This window comes from Jatropha curcas, chromosome 8 (genome assembly GCF_041381405.1).
Source record: "Jatropha curcas cultivar XTBG-Jc1 chromosome 8, XTBG_Jcur_1.0, whole genome shotgun sequence".
Lineage (NCBI taxonomy): Eukaryota > Viridiplantae > Streptophyta > Magnoliopsida > Malpighiales > Euphorbiaceae > Jatropha > Jatropha curcas.
The window spans coordinates 9,865,269-9,884,767 of NC_143158.1; the positions used below are offsets into that span (position 1 = coordinate 9,865,269).

Genomic DNA, 19,499 nt, shown 5'->3' on the forward strand with positions numbered 1-19,499 from the left:
CAGCACGAGAGTTTTCTTTTCACGCTTTCTCAAAAAACCTATCACCGTATGTGTTTTAGGTAGCCGTCACACTCTCTATTTTCTTTTCTTAACCTTAAGCTGTTGATTCCTTTTTCTTTTATAAGGCAGAGGAAGGGTATTAACACCCTAACTGGTCCTTATCCATTAAGCTCAATAACCATCATCTTGGGCCACCTTAATTAGAACCAGCCCTTTAATCACATGGACCACATATAGATTATTAAATAATCTAACAATCTCCTACTTGGCCCATGTGCATTTCTTGAATCTATTATGTTTACCTTAATTAGAATTAAAATGATCGGAATGGCGGTCACAAGTCATTAATCAACATGATTCATTTCATATATCATAGACCACCTCAATTCATAAACTTTAATTGAAAAACTATTCAACAAACAATACATTGTCACAATCAAATGTTATTGTTATCTCACTCAAACCATTGTTGTATACATCTATAATGTGGATAACACATAAATAAGCAAAAACACATCTTTAATTGTGTAACACCCGTCGCCCAGTCCCGTGAGATCCGACGACAGATGCCACATTCGGTGCCAGAGACACCGTCTTAACTTAACATACAAATCATAAAATTAGATTATGAATTAAAAGTAATTGAGTATTCACAAGTTTAGCGAGTGATATGTTTTTTTTTTTTTTTTTGAAAAATAAATTGGGAAAAATCCTATAGAAATACTGTAAGAATTTCCCTTTAAAAACTGAGCTCGCGAAACATATGAATACAAAACACTCCCAATTAAACTCCAAACTTCCAACATCTCCAAATAATCATCATAACACAACAACACTTATATATTTCATAACTATATAAATCCTTAATAGCATTTTAATATTCATCAATATACTTAGGTGCCATCACAATATAATCATTCTACACCAAAAATACAATAAGATGTTATTTCCTGAACTAATAATAACTCTTAATAAATTATACACTTAGTATATACAACCTCCTTAACACAATATTTTATATACATGCCAAAAATCACCATTTACAAAATATCCTACCCAAAATGGTATATCTACTTTGATGCTACTCCTCGGGTCTTGACAAATATCCTCTGCTCCTAACCTGCGCGTGATAAAAATCAACGCGCTGAATAGAAGACTCAGTGGTGCTAAATAACCAATAATTAAAATAACAAGAATAGCCAAGGTAAGCCTCGCAAGTGCTTTAAATTACTCAATTGTATAAATACCGAAATCACCTTAATTTAATTCAAACACTTTGAAAGCAATAAGAAGATTATAAATATAAATATGTCTTCATTCTTTTATAGCAAAAATAACATTTCCTTCTTAGTAATTTTTTTCGGACCAAAATAATACTTATTCCCGGACCGATGGTACTATTCATAGATCGGTGGTACTATTCACAGACCAGTAAAACTATTATTTTAGACACAGAAAAATCAGGGCGTTACAAATTGAATTCCCAAGTGTCATAATAATATGAGCAAAACAACCATATGTATATATATACAAGTTTAAACATCATGCTAATAAGGACTTATCTATAATGCCCATTTTATCAACATGGTCAGTGAAGATTTTGGGCTGTAAGCCTTTAGTTAGCGGATCCGCTATCATCAGATCAGTACCATATGCTCAATTGACACTTTGTGTTTATGCACTTCTTCTTTCACAGATAGGTACTTTAAATCCATATACTTTGCACCCTTAGAGTACCTATCATTCTTAGAGAAGAAGACAGCTGTGGAATTATCATAGTAAATTCTCAATGGTCTAGCTATACTGTCGACAATACTTAGACCTGAGATAAAGTTCCGCAACCACAATGCATGAACAGTAACCTCAAAGCATGCCACAAATTCAGCCTCCATTGTAGAAGTAGCAATGACAAACTGATTTCCACTTTTCCATGATACTGCTCCTCCAGCTAGGAGAAACAAGTAGCCAAATGTAGACTTTCTCGAATCTACACAACCGGCATAATCTGAATCCGAGTATCCCACCACTTCTAAATGGCTGGACTTCCTATCCTTAGTGCCTTGTAAATACCTAAGTACTTCCTTTGCAGCTTTCCAATGGTCCATCCCGGGATTACTTTGATATCGCCCTAACATTCCTACGGCGAAACTAATATCCGGTCGAGTACACGTTTGAACATACATTAAGCTCCCAACCACTGACGCATATGGAATAGACTCCATCTCTTTATGTTCCAAATCATTCTTAGGACATTGCATTTCGTTGAATCTATATCCTTTCTGAATTGGAACTATTCCTGTAGAGCATTTTTCCATTCTGAATCTCTCTAGTAACTTATTAATGTAAGCTCTTTGAGACAATCCTAACAGTCCTTGTGACCTATCATGGAATATTTCTATTCCAATCACCAAGGATGCCTCTCCCATATATTTCATTTTAAAGTTCTTAAAGAGAAAACCCTTTACATCATGCAACAACCCTTTAGTCGTATTCTAATTAGGAAACTTTTAGAATTTCTATACATATAAAAATACTATAATTTAATATCTTATAATTAAATATATTATAATATAAGATATAAAATTTATTAATCCCTTATTGGTAGCTTTTTTTTATTAATATTATAAATTTAATCTCATTCTAATTAGGAATTTGACTTTAATCCTATTCAAAATATTTGAGTTTGACATAAAGTGAGGTAATTGGAAAAATGAATTTGTGATTATTACCTTAATATGACATAGTGAGGTAATTGGACGATTTATACGTTGTGTCTTCACTTCCTTCTTTTACTGTAATGCTTGATAGAGTTACCTACATATTGTAATCTGATATTCAATTCCATTATTAAAAATAGCCTAATGAATAAATATTATTTAATTAAAGTTGGTAATAAAATTTGAATTCTAAATTATTTCACATTTGTTTTGATTTATTATATGAAATGTATAAAAAATCATTATAATTTTTTAACTTATTTATTTTTTAAGTAAAATAGTAATGTTGATTATTATTTTAGAATAACAAGAGTATTATTTTATATATGATTTTTTTTGCTAAAACAATTATATAAATAAGAAATATAAGTAATATAATTGGTAAATGGTTGCAACTATACTCAACCCGAGGGTCTTTAGAGGAGAATATGCAAAGCAGAAAGTCAAAGAAATATTTAAAGAAATATATGCACTTTGAGTAAATCTGAATCTAGAAATTTACAGGAGCACGTGATCAGTGTTAGTGACATATTGCAAAAGATATTTAATAACGGCTATAATATTAACGAGGTGGAGAAAGTAAATGCAGTAAGTATGACAATACCTTTATAGTATTTTTCGCTTGCTAATAATATTTGGAATCGAAGCTATGTGAAAATTGTTAGATTATTTAATAATCTATATGCGGCCCATATGATTAAAGGGCTGGTTCTAATTAAGGTGGCCCAAGATGATGGTTATTGGGCTAAATGGATAAGGACCAGTTAGGGTTTTAATACCCTTCCTCTGCCTTATAAAAGAAAAAGGAATCAACAGCTTAAGGTTAAGAAAAGAAAATAAAGAGTGTGACGACTAACTCAAACACATACGGTGATAGATTGTTTGAGAGAGAGTGAAAAGAAAACTCACGTGCTGTTGATTATTCTCTGACCATTAAGAGAGCAATTACGGACAAAAGGCCAGAGTGAAGAAACATAGATCTGCTGTTACGGTGAGAATCGAATTGCCGCAACGAGGTAACCAATAGCTATGGATCAAGGTTCGCTTCCACTTATTGTGTCTACTTATTAAACAAATTCTATGAACAGTAGATCTAGGCTATATTAAAGATTTCTTAACATGTGGTATCAGAGCCTGTACCTATTCTAGATTTGTTTGATAGTGTTTTGTTTGGCTTAATTAATGAAAATTAATTTCGTATTGTGAAGTTGATTTATCTGGTATAAGCGAAGCCAAAAATTATAGAAATTGAAAACTTTTTGTTTTCTTTATGCTTTATAAATTATTATGTTGTTATTTATAAAGAAAGGTTATGACATCTTATTGGCTTATGTCGTTAAAGTTTGAGATCTTAATTCAATCTCATAAAAGTTTGGCATAAATCAATGTTTAATGAATGGAAAACTTGTTAGTCACCAAAGTGGCCTTGTTTGGATTCTTTTAGGCATTGATTATGCAGCTTTCAATTGTTCATGTTTGTGTGATGCCGTTAAATGACATGAAAGTTAAAATTGAACAATTAAGATCATTGATTATAATTTGTTAGGTTATCCAAAGGTAGATCATTAGTTATAATCAATGGCATTAAAGAGACTTATCATTGTACTACTTAATATGAATGTATATCCAAAGATAACATGCATATTGTATGGAGCATTATAGAATGGTTGAATGAATAATAATAATAATGATAAATGTAATTGGATTCCAGAAAGGAGCATGGGCTTACTGCAATGAGCACGGGGCATGCTGTAATGTAGCACGGGCATGCCCTGACTTCTAGAGAGAAGCACGGGGCATGCTGTAATGTAGCACGGGCATGCCCTGACTTCCAGAGAGAAGCACGAGGCATGCTGTAATGTAGCACGGGCATGCCCTGACTTCTAGAGAGAAGCACGGGGCATGCTGTAATGTAGCACGGGCATGCCCTGACTTCCAGAGAGAAGCACGAGGCATGCTGTAATGTAGCACGGGCATGCCCTGACTTCCAGAGAGAAGCACGGGGCATGCTGCAATGAGCACGGCCGTGCCCTGACTTCCAGAGAGAAGCACGGGCATGCTGTAGTAAAGCACGAGCGTGCTTCTCTCTAACTTGCATAAAGGTTCGCAAGTTGCTCCACATCAATGAAAGTCTATTAAAGTATTTTTTTTCTTGACATCATTATTGATTAAAGCTATGCATTTAAATATTACCCAAAGGTGAATCTAGATGCATAATTAAGGTTGTTATTTGTTTGAATCCAATTTATGTTTACTTAAAGTATTAATGTATGAGTATGTGTATAATGTTGAAGCTTCTTTGAACATGTTTGCTATGGGCACTAGGTTGATTAAGTTCAATGGATTGAACTATGCTGATTGGTCCTAACAAATCCATTATCAGTTAGGAGTTCTGGACTTAGATCTTGCATTAATCTATGAAAAGCCAGCAGCCATTACAGAGACCAGTACTGAAGCCGACAAGTCCTAATATGAGGCTTGGGAGCGATCTAATAGGCTAAGCTTGAACTTAATGAGGATGACAATGGCTGAAAATGTTAAGCCATTAATGCCCAGAACATACAATGCTAGAGAGTACATGCTAAAAATTAAGGAATACTCCCAATCGAATATAGCTGACAAGTCCATCGTAGGATCCTTGATGAGTGAGCTAACGACCAAGAATTTTGATTGGTCACAATCCATTCATGATCATGTGACTGGCATCCAGAATTTGGCAGCCAAACTGAAATCAATGGGAATGGATGTGAGTGAATCCTTTTTAGTTCAATTTATTATTAACTCACTTCCTCTTGAGTTTGGTCAGTTCCAGGTGAATTATAACACCCTCAAGGAAAAATGGAACATTCAGGAAATCAAGGCCATGTTGATACAAGAGGAAGGGAGATTAAAGAAATTGAAGGTACAATCTATCAATCTCACATTTCATAATGGAGCTAGTAGCAGCAACAACAAATCAGGGAAGAAAGGCAAGAGAAGGGACAGTGCCCCAATGAAGGTTAATGAGGGCCAAATCCGTAAGGAGTTGAAGTGCTACTTCTGTAGGAAGAATGGTCACTTCAAGAAGGACTGTCCTAAAAGGAAGATTTGGTTTGAAAAGAAAGGTATACTTTATGTTTCAGTATGTTTTGAATCAAATCTTATTGAAGTGCCTAATAATACCTGGTGGTTAGATTCTGGTGCAACTACTCATGTGTCTCATGTTATACAAGGATTTCTTTCGATCTAGCCCATAAAAGAAACTGAAAAGTTCCTATACATGGGAAACAGAATGAAGGCACGAATAGAAGGAATTGGGACTTATAGATTGATGCTGGACACTGGTTGTTATCTGGATCTTGAAAAGTGTCATTATGTTCCTGAATGTGCTAGAAATCTAGTTTCTGTAGGGAGGTTGGATAATGTTGGTTTCAGTTTTAAGATTTGTAATGGTGTTTTTTCATTATACAAACATAAGACTATTATGGTTCTGGTCCTTTGATTGATGGTTTGTATCGTTTTAATCTTGATGCTGAATTTATTAAATCCCTGTTTAATGTTGAACACAATATAGGTAATAAACGTAGTGCACATAATGAATGTTCTGCTTTCTTGTGGCATCAAAGGCTAGGTCACATATCCAAAGAAAGGATTTTAAGGTTAGTGAAAGGTGAAATCTCACCTCAATTGGATTTTATTGGCTGGGACGTGTGTATAGATTGCATTAAAGGTAAGCAAACTAAGCACACATTAAAGAATCCAGCCACAAGAAGCAGTGAATTGCTTGATCTTATACACATTGATATATGTGGTCCTTTTGATGTTCCCTCTTAGGGTGGTGAAAAATATTTTATTATCTTTATCAATGATTTCTCACCGTACGGTTATGTATATTTGCTGCACGAAAAGTCTCAATCAGTGGATATCCTTGAGATATTCATTAATGAGGTAGAGAGGCAGTTAAATAGAAAAGTTAAAGTGATGAGATCTGATAGAGGTGGTGAATATTATGGTAAATTTAATGATAATGGACAATGTCCAGGTCCATTTGCAAAGTTCCTTGAAAGTTGTGGCATTTGTGCGCAATACACAATGTCAGGTACACCTCAATAGAATGGTGTAGCTGAAAGGCGAAATCGTACTCTCATGGAAATGGTTAGGAGTATGCTGAATAATTGTACTATACCCTTACTGTAACATCCTACTGAATCGAATCGTATTCATCCAGTTTCATACAGTTCATACAGTTTTTCTTATCACTTTGGTTTCACTATAACCTTATGGAGCCATGCAGTTATGTGATTTATTATTTATAAAGTATACGATGGTTAATAAAAGTTGCAAAATTTATACAGCATCATGAACAGCAGGTAAAATCATGAAAGTATAATGATATGTGTGCTTATATGTTTATTGTTTTATTTCTTATTAAATTGAGATATCCACTAAGCATTATTTGCTCAGCGAGTTATTTATTTAACTCGTAGGTTTCGAGACTGGACCGTAGAGAATCAGCTTACAACTGCTGCAGTTCATCTGTGGAAGACTCAGTCTTCAGGGTAGCTACTCATTTGGATATTTTGATTCTGTCTATCCTTATCATGGCATGTACAGGGCACACAGTTGGGCCCATTTCATTTTGAAAATTAGTATCATGTCTTGTAAAAATATTAAGTACATATCTATATTTTCCTAATGTAAAAAGCAACAGCTTGACATCATAATCAGCATACAACATGATATTAGCATGAAAGGACATAGGTTCAACCAGATTGTAGCGTCTCAGCTCGGTTCATTTGAGTTAACGGGTGGACCGGGAAGGGATGTTACACTTACCATTATGGATGCATGCATTAAAGACTGCTGCATATTTACTTAATAGGGTTCCGAGTAAGGTAGTTCCTAAGACCCCTTATGAACTGTGGACAGAAAGAAAATCTAGTTTAAGGCATCTTCATTTTTGGGGTTGCACAGCGAAAGCAAGTATATATAATCCACATGAAAAGAAGCTTGATGCTAAAATAGTTAGTGGATTTTTCATAGGATATCCTGAAAGGTCAAAAGGGTACAGATTTTATTGTCCTAACCATAGTACGAGAATTGTAGAGTCTGGTAATGCTCGGTTTATTGAAAATGGCCAAATTAGTGGGAGCAGTGAACCACGTAACGTGAATGTGCAAGATATTCAGATTGAAAATCCAACTCAGTTGGATTTTCCCAATGTCTCTTCTTCGGTTGTTGTTCCACTTGTTGTGTCACGGTTTAACAACATGGTTGAACAACAAAACAACATTTCGAACCCACAAAATGACCATATAAATGATGAACCAGTAAATAATGAACAATTCATGAATGATCAAGTGGTTTCATAAGAAATAGCATTACGGAGGCCACAAAGGCAAAGAAGGCTAGCTATTTCTAGTGATTATGTGGTTTACTCACTTGAGCATGAATGTGAATTGAGCATTGATAAGGATCCAGTCTCTTTCCAGAAAACCATGGAATGTGATAATTCTGAAAAGTGGTTTAATGCCATGAAGGAAGAAATACAATCAATGAGTGATAATCAAGTCTAGGATTTAGTCGAGTTGCCTGAGGGGTCAAAATAAGTTGGTTGTAAATGGGTTTTCAAGACCAAACGGGACTCTAAGGGCAACATTGAAAGATATAAGGCCAGACTTGTTGCTAAAGGTTACACTCAGAAGGATGACATTGATTATAAAGAGACCTTTTCTCTAGTTTCCAAAAAGGACTCTTTAAGAATTTTATTGGCTTTGGTGGCTCATTTTGATCTAGAGCGTCACCAAATGGATGTAAAGATAGCCTTTCTTAATGGTGACTTAGAGGAGGAAGTATATATGGACTAGCCAGAGGGGTTTATGGTCACAGGAAAGGAAAATTTGGTGTGTAAGTTAAAGAAATCAATATATGGACTGAAACAAGCCTCCCGTCAATGGTATCTTAAGTTCAATAATACTATCACTTCATATGGTTTTATAGAAAACACTGTTGATTGGTGTATTTATATGAAGGCCAGTGGGAGCAAGTTCATCATGTTAGTCCTATATATTGATGACATTCTTCTTGCTGCGAATGATGTTGGGTTGTTGCATGATGTAAAGGGTTTTCTCTTTAAGAACTTTAAAATGAAATATATGGGATAGGCATCCTTTGTGATTGGAATAGAAATATTCCGTGATAAGTCACAAGGACTGTTAGGATTGTCTCAAAGAGCCTACATTAATAAGTTACTAGAGAGATTCAGAATGGAAAAATGCTCTGCAGGAATAGTTCCAATTTAGAAAGGAGATAGGTTCAACGAAATGCAATGTCCTAAAAATGATTTGGAATGTAAAGAGATGGAGTCTATTCCATGTGCGTCAGTGGTTGGGAGCTTAATGTATGTTCAAACGTGTACTCAACCGGATACTAGTTTCGCCGTAGGAATGTTAGGGCGATATCAAAGTAATCCCGGGATGGACCATTGGAAAGCTGCAAAGAAAGTACTTAGGTATTTACAAGGCACTAAAGATCATAAACTCACTTATAGAAAGTCCAGCCATCTAGAAGTGGTGGGATACTCGGATTCAGACTATGCCGGTTGTGTAGATTCGAGAAAGTCTATATTTGACTACTTGTTTCTCCTAGCTGGAGGAGCAGTATCATGGAAAAGTTGAAAGCAGTCTGTCATTGCTACTTCCACAATGGTGGCTGAATTTGTGGCATGTTTTGAGGCTACTGTTCATGCATTGTGGTTGCGGAACTTTGTCTCAGGTCTAGGCATTGTCGACAGTATAGCTAGACCGTTGAGAATTTACTGTGATAATTCCGCAGCTATCTTCTTCTCTAAGAATGACAGGTACTCTAAGGGTGCAAAGCACATGGTTTTAAAGTATCATCTGTGAAAGAAGAAGAGTGCATAAACACAAAGCGTCAATTGAGCATATCGGTACTGATCTGATGATAGCGGATCCGCTAACTAAAGGCTTAGCACCCAAAATCTTCAATAACCATGTAGATAGAATCGGAATTATAGATAAGTCCTTATTAGCATGATGTTTAAACTTGTGTATATATATACATATGGTTATTTTGCTCATACTATTGTGATACTTGGGAATTCAATTAAAGATGTGTTTTTGCTTATTTATGTGTTATCCACATTATAGATGTATACAATAATGGTTTGAGTGAGATAACAATAACATTTGATTGTGACAATGTATTGTTTGTTGAATTGTTTCTCCATTAAAGTTTTAAGAATTGAGGTGGTCTGTGATATATAGAAGGAATCATGTCGATTAATGACTTGTGACCGCCATAATCTGGTCATTTTAATTCTAATTAAGGTAAACATGATAGATTCAAGAAATGCACATGGGCCAAGTGGGAGATTGTTAGATTATTTTAATAATCTGAGTGGCCCATGTGATTAAAGGGCTGGTTCTAATTAAAGTGGCCCAAGATGATGGTTATTCGGCTTAATGGATAAGGACCAGTTAGGGTTTTAATACCCTTCCTCTGCCTTATAAAAGATAAAGGAATCAACAGCTTAGGGTTAACACAGAAAAGAAAAGACAAGAGAGAGTGTGACGGCTACCTCAAACACATACGGTGATAGGTTGTTTGAGAGAGCGTGAAAAGAAACTCCCGTAGCTGTTGATAATTCTCTGACCATTAAGAGAAAACTTATGGACAAAAGGCTAGAGTGAAGAAACACAGATATGCTATTACGGTGAGAATCGAATTGCCGCAACGAGGTAATCCATAACATAGATCTGCTGTTATGGATCAAGGTACGCTTTCGATTATTGTATATTTCTGTCAAACAAATTCTATGAACAATAGATTTATGCTATATTAAATATTATTTACAAAATTCTCATAGTGATGTTATGGCTAGTGAAGTTTCCCTTTTTCCTTATTCTTTGATGCCAGATGAAGCTGACGGAGAGACAGCTCTATTGCTATTTCTAAAGCTTTAAAGTTAGGTTTTAAGGTTGTGGCGTTGGAGTCTCATTGCCAATCATTGGTTCTTATATTGCTAAAACAAACCATTGCAAGGAATAATATAGCTTAAACTACAAAAATTTCCCAACAATATGATTTGTTGCAAAATCACTTCAAAATGACCTTTGTATATAAAGCATCCTGGTTTGAAAACTTAGATATATTAGCACCCTACTTTAAATTAAACTATAAAAAAGACTAAAATAATATTCAATACGGGACTCACTTCTTTAACTTTGGTTAATTTAACTCAAGGAAGCCAGAAACTCACTACTGTGTTCCTTTTTCCCCAACCTAGAGAATGCCAACTTGAACGATTCCGATTGCCCAGTAAGTCCAAATCATGCATGTTCTCTGTCTATCTACTGCGTTTCATTAAGAAATAAAGTGGAGCAATTCCTGCTCGCTATATTTTTCTGCGTTGGAGCAATCCCTCGTTCACGGTTCCAATAATATTGATCTGTATAATCCAATTAACTGGCGTAGTCATCTTTATAAACTTGCCATTCTGATTGTGGAGGAAGGGACATAATTACTGGATCATTATAAAATTGCAACGCAAGAATTGGAGGACTTGTTGAACAAATAGGAAATTCAAAGTTTTTTTCACAATTAGACATGGACGTCTTTTTCTGCAATAAATTTCCACCTTACGTTTTAGCTACTTTGTAAAGTTGATGCTGCTTGTTACAGTGGGACCGTTAAGCTCAAAAATAAACCTTAAAATAGAAGTTAGAAATCTACCAAGCGAAGCTGCGAAGGATTTATGGAACTAAAGCCCAAATTTATTTATATTATGGAATGTTAATAAATTTATATATTTTTTAAAAATGTTTTGTGTCCTGTTCTAAATTTTTGGTGTTTTTAGTTTAAATATTAGTGCTTTACAAGAGCTTGTGAGTTGTAGATTTCTTCCAATCCATTTCTTAAAGAAACGCAGTAGATAGAGAGAGAGAACAGGTGTAAATGGGATTTCTGGCCACAAGTTAGGGATTCTTTGCGTTCAGGAGCAAAACGTGAGTTTTTTGCTTCATTGGATTAAGTTAAACTAAGGTAAACAGTGAGTCTCATATTAAATATTATTTCAGTTATTTTTATAGTTTAATTTTTAAATTAATGTGCTAATATATCTAAGTTTTTAAACAGAGGTGTCCGAGGTACAAAGGTCATTTTGGAGTTATTTGACGACAAATCATATAATTGAGGATATTTTTGTAGTTCAAGCCGAATAATATGGGTACAAAAGTGATTAAACCGTTTAAAATAAGTAACCAAATTAAAAACCCTTTAGTAAAATGTCTATAAATAAGAATGAATCTTGACCATTCAAGAAAATATAACGTGTCTTCACCACTTTATCCCCCTTAACTTGTATTTTCAATTTTTGCTCACTTTAAATTCAAATCCTAGGTTCGCTCCTGTCTATGAAAAGTATTAAGTTTTTGGTCTTGAGTCCTCAACGAATGGAGGAGGTTGATAAAATAATGGCTTGTTCCTTTATAACATTTAATATAAGTAATAGATAGAAACACTCAAATCTTTCTAAAAACTAATGTTAATTGTATTTCAAACTTTCAAAAATATAATTTTAGCCCAGTTTTTGAAAATTTTATTGCAATTATACTTAATTGGTCAAAATTATATCATATTTTTTTGTACTGGGGAGAAGTTGATAAAGAGTTATGCTAGAACTGAATTTGGATGAGTGATATAAAATTAAAATAGGTTATATATTTCATTTCAATCATAATCAGATTGGTATAACTGTAATGAACTTTTGAAATTAGGACAAACCTCTATGATTTTAAATGGTTCGAGTACAATTGAAATTTTGAGAAAGTTCTGTATTTTCTTGGCCAATGGACTGTAAAATATATATTCCACTTCCAAAAAGCACCAATATCCAAAGAAAATTCAAACTTTGCATCTTATAATAACAACTCCCCTAATCCAATTTAACCCCTTAGATACCCTCTACAACTTGTTGTCACAATTGCATTCTAATTTGCAATTGGTCAAAATTAGTGTATAAAACATATTAAATGTGGACCCCGTATTTCATATTTGAGTTAGCTTAACGACAGAAATAATACAAAATATCATAAACTTTGTTGGTTGCAATAACTGCACTCCAAATCCTAATTTCAACCTAAACTTTGTCGGTTGCAAGAACTGCACTCCAAAATCTAAATTCAACCTAAATTCGAATCATATGAAAAATTCACTATCATAATTGCACCTTAAAATTTAAATAATGTAAAACTTTCTATCACAACTCATTTTGATGTGTGAAATTTTCCAACACATCAAAATGAGATGAGAAATTTCAATTTAGATTGCAATTGCAACAAAAGTTTAGCGTAATTTGAATTTAGGATGTAATTGTAGTACATATTTATCATAAGGGTACAATTGTGATAAAAAGTTAAAATTAAAGTGCAATTTTACTGGTCGATAAAGGAACTAGTAATGCATGTGTGGAATGTTGCTTGATTCAAGTGTCCATATAATTAGATGAAAGCAAATTTCCCATGCACCAAACAGCAGTTTCAAGCAGAGTGACGATATTGATGTGATTGACGATACTTTGATACGAAGCTGGAGTTTCTAATTAGGATGAATATGCTAACTATGGGTATGATGCCGGAAATAGACCGATTTTATAACACCTCCATTTAGAACAACCATGGAACAAAAATGTATTCCAACATAAAAAATAATACTTTTACAACATACTGAAAGTTAACATAAATTACAAGGTATGCGAAACAAGGTATTCATTCGCATTGTTAGCTTGAACCAAAAGATACTTCGTTTCATCGAATTTCAAAAAACTGGAAGTACAAATATATAATAAAAAAAAAAAATTGATGCCATATATCTAATAAATTGAAGAAGCCTAACAATTGTAAACAAAAAGAATTTACTTCAACAAAAAATAGGTATCTTAGAAGATCTCTCTTCCTTCATCTTTGAGGAGCATGCAATTTCAGTTTTTAGCAACTTCTCATTCAAAGTCCCCGCTTGACTGCTAATTGATGGATAAACTAACACCATCAGATTCAGTGGGCACTAGAATCTGTTGATTTCTTGCTCACATTATACGGCGACGTATTCATCACCCTGAAAATGCACACAGAAAACTTTCAGCTAATGAACTTTAATTACTAACAATTAATAAACAAACAAATTCTGCAAACAAGTTCAGAATAGTTCAAACTCATTAGTTCTAATAGCTTGTACTCTTTTTAAGTTTGAAGTTCATTTGCAAATTTTATTGATTTTAGTAGAATTCTGTCCAAATATAACCATTTCCATAGAATTAAAAATGCGAAATTCCAAATGAATTTTCATTTATACAAAACGTGAAAATTTAGATTTGCAAATTAATTCCATAAATCCTATACCAAACAAGCTCTAAGGGTCCACTGGCATCTAATTTATACCAAACAAGCTCTTAGAGTCCATTGGCATCTAATCTTGATACTTCCAGTGAACGATGATTGATCTAAAATGGAATCAATTCTAGGAAAACATATTTCCCAAAGATACTAATAACTTAAATACCTACCAACTCGAACCCTTATAATGTGGAAAAATTAGCATATAAATAAAGCAAAAAAATGCTTAAAATTTTAAGGAGACAAATGTTCACCAGTTCTATCTTCAAATAAAACAAAAAGATATTCTCCTCCGCAATAATGTGGAATTTCTGAACAAAATTAAAAAGACACAACAATGCACCTTTCTTTGCGCTTCTCCAAAAATCGCGCTAATGATGCTTTACGAGCCTGAGGTACAGCCACTGTGAAGACAATAATACTTTCGTTACAGTGACATTATCTACAGACTACATAATATATCAACTCATACTTATTCAAAAAAGAACATAAGTATTTTACAAGTAATAGATAAGCTTAGAGTCAGACCTGTTGGAACAAGAGTTGCAGAACCAGGTCCTACTGAAATAACTGCCTTGGGGCGTTCTGCTTGGTTATTTGCAGATGCTAAAGCTACAGCTGGTTTCAATGTTGCCAATTCACTGGTGGTAGTAGAGGTCATAGAAATGGGGCTTGGAAGGCCTGAGCATGGAGATGTGCTATGGGTTTTGTTTCCAACAGAAGGTTCAGCAGCAGAAGGCCTTGTTGATGCCTGCATCGGCACTGGGGAGAGCGTCTTATTATGTGTTACTGAAGACCCATTTCCAGCCAACAGCATAATAGCCTGAGCCTGTATAGAAAAAGTAAACAATTAAAAAGACGAAAACAAAGGCACAAGACCTGTAACCAAAAGATCCAAAAAGTACAGAGAAATGATACCTTCTCTGGAGAAATGTCATCATACACACATACAGAACCAGCATAGAATATGGTCATCTGAGCAGGTGCAACAGAGGATTTAGAGCCATTTCTAGAAAAGAAAATCAATTTCATCTCAGCAATTTCACTTAGGATATAGTATTAAGCAAAAAAGTAACTACACAGACAGATACCTAAGATCAGTTGACCCAACGATGGAACTTGGAGCTGGATGAACAGATACAGGGCTTATGATTGGAACTCCTCCAAGAGATTGTGAATTATTAACATTTTTCCCAGTAGAAGCAAAATGGGACTGCAAAACAGGACTGCTCAAAGAAACAGTAATTGTTTGATTTTGTTGGTTGGCGACTGGGAATATCCTCATCTGCTGGGGTTGGTGGACTGAATACGCACCAAATTGTTTCACACCATAGCTTGTCATTGCATAATGGTTTGCACCTTGTTTATCAAGATTCACATTTTTCTACAATTCATAGATGGAAAATAATAGGAAAAAATTACTTACAAAGAAAAAAACAATCATAAAAAAACAATCTCACTTATTTAACAATTATCAATTAATAACATTTCCTTGGCAATAACTGACCTGAACCATGCTAGAGTATGGCTTATGGTTGGAATCAAAAGCATCAGCAATAGAAATGGAAGTAAACCCAGATGATGCTAAGGGGTCATTAATGGACTTTCTTGGCTTTTCTTCCACACCATCCTTAAATGACAATATTTGAGGAATGGAAGAACCCTTGTTTGAAAAAGACCACTGCATTGCTGAACCTCTAATTGATACTGCAAAACCCAAAGGAAAATGAATATCACCTCTGTCCATGATTCTAATCTCCAATTAAATAGCTTTATTATATTATGCAAGCATTATTATTATTATTATATAAGTTAAGTTTTATTATATAGTTTAATACATATTTAATATTTTAAGATCTAGCATGATTAATGTAAAACTAATAAACAATAACACATAAGCTCATGCACAATAAATACATTAGTGAAGGACCGAATCCTTAAAATATTTTAATGCAACATTAAAGTGCCTCAAACTAAGAACCAAATGGGAAACTGACAACTGTTAGAGAACAGATCGTTAGATTGCTCTCATATAAGGCTAAACCATATGCCAAAAAGAATCTTGATATATTTTAGTATATAAGGACAAAGCTGAAAGTTACCTTAGAACTTTTTTACACTAGAAATAATTTATATGATACTAACATATTCATCAAGATTCGTATTAGTATATGTTTAAAAACAAAAACGAACTCTTTCCCTGTCTTCACACTCCTACCATGGAAAATCCCTTCTTTCTTCTTTTTACTTTTTACCCATCAAATCAGATAAATGATTGTGATTAAAAATTTTGTAAAACAATTTCAAGCAACACAAGTTATAAAAGTTTCAAACTTTTACAGCTGAAATAGACAAAACTTCTAATATTTTGAGGTTGTAATGACAAATAGGTTACTGAGTTACAAATCACACAGGTTACAACAAAGAATAGAACCTTACATCTCTAATTAATGACTGAGAGTCAAATGCAAATTGTTTACTTTTTTCTATAGCAAAGAAGATAAAGAGCACAAAACCAACTCAGAAACTTGGATTTTTTGAAATCTTGATGTTGGTGTGTATTTTTTTTTTTTCTTTTAATTCCCATTTAAAAGTTGGTTGCAGCTGTCCAAGCACTACCATTTCAGAATAAGCACATTTGAAATGCATAAAAGAAAAAAGAAAATAATTATTTTTTAAAAAAAGTTCTTGTAATAAGAGCATAATTTAATCACATTGTACCTTTTAATATTAGATATATTATAGTACTGTGTCCCTTTCTTTGGTGCGGGGCAAATACTTTAATATGCATATGCAATTGTTGTATCTGTCAAGCACTACCATTGAGAAGATTAATATTTCTTTTCTAAAAAGCCAACTCAACATCACCCATTATTTTATTAATGGACCAACTCATGTGCATGTTAGCAAAAACATTATCCTATCCCAACGCAATCAAACTTAATAAAAGTCAAAAGTCGGAAATTAAACAATATATATATATATATATATAAAGAGAATCCAATTACAAAATATAATATTGAATACAAACATGTTCTATATAACAAAATCTTCAATCTATTTGACCAACTAATCCACAACCGCAACAACAAAAAATCCAGCCTCATTGGTTAGTTCCCAACTACTTACAGTTCATATGGTCGAAATTTAATACTAGCATTTCTTTTCTTACAAACTATGGCAGCCACAAATCCTAAAATAACATACCCCAACTAGTATAGAGATACTCGTAGAAAATAATAATACACCTTAATGAGTTAATATCAATAGTAAATTGTACTAGAGTTTAAGGATTCATGGAGACGGAAGTTAAAAACTTTAAAAAAAAAATAAAAAAAAAATAAAAGAATAAAAAGTTAGGTACAACTACATTTATTTGAAATTTTAAATAAGAGAGGGTAAGAGAGATATTAATAAATATTATATATCAAGCTCTTTCAATCCAATTTGAGATTAGAAAAATAAGTATTAAAAAATTATAAAATAAAATAAAAATATTTGAATAATTACAAATTCAAATGCTTATGAATACCCTTCTAAAAAAAGGGTAATGAATATAATTAAACATTTTCACTCAATTAGTCTTACATTTAATTCTACAATAAACTCACTATTAAACAAGATCAGGAAAAACTTACTTGCACCCGTTATATGGACTCTATCCATACACCAAACCAAAAAATAATTTTTTGCTCAAACAAGAATATTCATGACCATTAATAGGGTAAAATATGGATAAAACAACAACAATTTTTAAGTAAGTCCTTTTTTTTATTAGCTTGGTATAGGAAGTGTGTGGCCAAGTCTTAGCCACGAGTTTAATACCTATCTGCAATCCATAATTGACTATTTTACTTTTCTTTTTTTAATTATTTTTATTTTTTAGTTTCGACTCTACACAGTGTATACACGCATACAAACACATATAAAAAAGAAAGAAAGAATACATGCATAGATACAAATATTTCTTTATATAAATGAATCCTTATTGGCTTGCTGGCTTGTATTAAAGAAATTGGAGCTCGTGCTAAGATGTGCCTTTATTTTAATTAAGAAAAGTACTATCCTTTCTCTGCAAGGTTTCTTGTGAAAAAGACTACCATTAACACGTTTGACGTTTGGCTGATAAGAAAACATGAAAAGGAAAGGAAAGAGAAAATAAAATGAAAATCAATTCTAATACTTCGTAGAAATTGTCATGTATTCCAAAAAAATATATACAGAAAATTCAAGCCTTTGAAAGGAATTCAAGAGTAATTGAACTCAATAGCAGCACAAAAGCAACCCGAAAACAAGAAATTTTAACAAAATAAAAAATAGTGTTTTTTTTCTCGCACTTTCTCGGCCAACAAACAAGCAAAAAGCTCAAAACCAATGTTACAAACATACAATTCGACAAAACAAAGACTTCAAACAAAAAAAGGAAAAAGAAGAGAAAAACATACCCGAATCCTTAAAGGCATCAATAACCTCCTCTTTCACTGTAGCTGGAAGACTTTTCGAACCCAGACCCAAAAAATCTCTCTCCATGATACCAGTTACCAAAAATCCAGAATGGAAAGAAACTCAATCTAACGCGAGAACCCAGTTTCCTTTTTTTTTTTTTTTTCTCTCTCTCTCTTTATCTCTTGTATTTTCTGTAACAAATTATTTTTCAACAAACCAGGAAAAAATAGATAATGCTTGCTTCTTCAGGCAGAGAAGGCAAAGAGGAGTTAGGGAGAGAGAAGGTGTAAGCAAGACAAGACAAGACAAAATGGTTTCTTATTATTAAAAGGTTTTCTTTTTGTTTTTTATTTTATTTTTGTTACACCACGTTTGGATTTAGAGAAGGAAAATTTTGTCTTAGGGTTGACAGGAAGAAACAAGAATAGACCAAAAATATTAACGCTTCCTTTATTTACAAAAATTAAATTCGAAAAAACCCAATAGTCCCAAGCAATATTTTTTTTATAATTTTTAATTTATTAAAATCATATTTTTTTTTTGAATAATATGATTTAAATTATATATTTTTTAAATCTGATCTCCTTGTCCCTCTGCATTTAAAATAAAATAATTTGGTTAAACTAAATTATAAAATATTTACATACATTAATTTTTTTACTAAATATATACAATCACTTTCTATACTTTTTATAGAAAATCTTGTGACAACTTAAATTTTATTAGAAATCTATTGTATCTTTAATTTTTGATTTTTGTATGCAAAAATATTGATTTAATGTATAATTAGTATAGTCATTTTTATGGTTAAATAAATTTTTAATTTTTAATTTTTTGAGAGAATTAATTTTTAACTTTATAACAAACAAAACAACATAAACGAGTTATTTCCTCCGTTCTATTTATATAAAGTCAAAATTTCTCTATGATTAAGGAGGTGGCATTT

The 19,499-nt window shown here is 33.0% G+C and overlaps 1 protein-coding gene across 1 annotated transcript; it reads right to left on the bottom strand.

Annotated features, from left to right (window-relative positions):
- Positions 1-13,380: 13,380 nt before the first annotated feature.
- JAZ3 (jasmonate-zim-domain protein 3) lies at positions 13,381-18,865 on the bottom strand. The gene is given in 8 exon segments (XM_012209245.4): positions 13,381-13,773; positions 13,775-13,829; positions 14,451-14,511; positions 14,636-14,936; positions 15,026-15,116; positions 15,199-15,491; positions 15,615-15,814; positions 18,553-18,865. Coding segments are annotated over 8 exon segments (1,122 nt in total). The 5' UTR covers positions 18,638-18,865; the 3' UTR covers positions 13,381-13,737.
- Between the last annotated feature and the right edge of the window lie 634 nt (positions 18,866-19,499).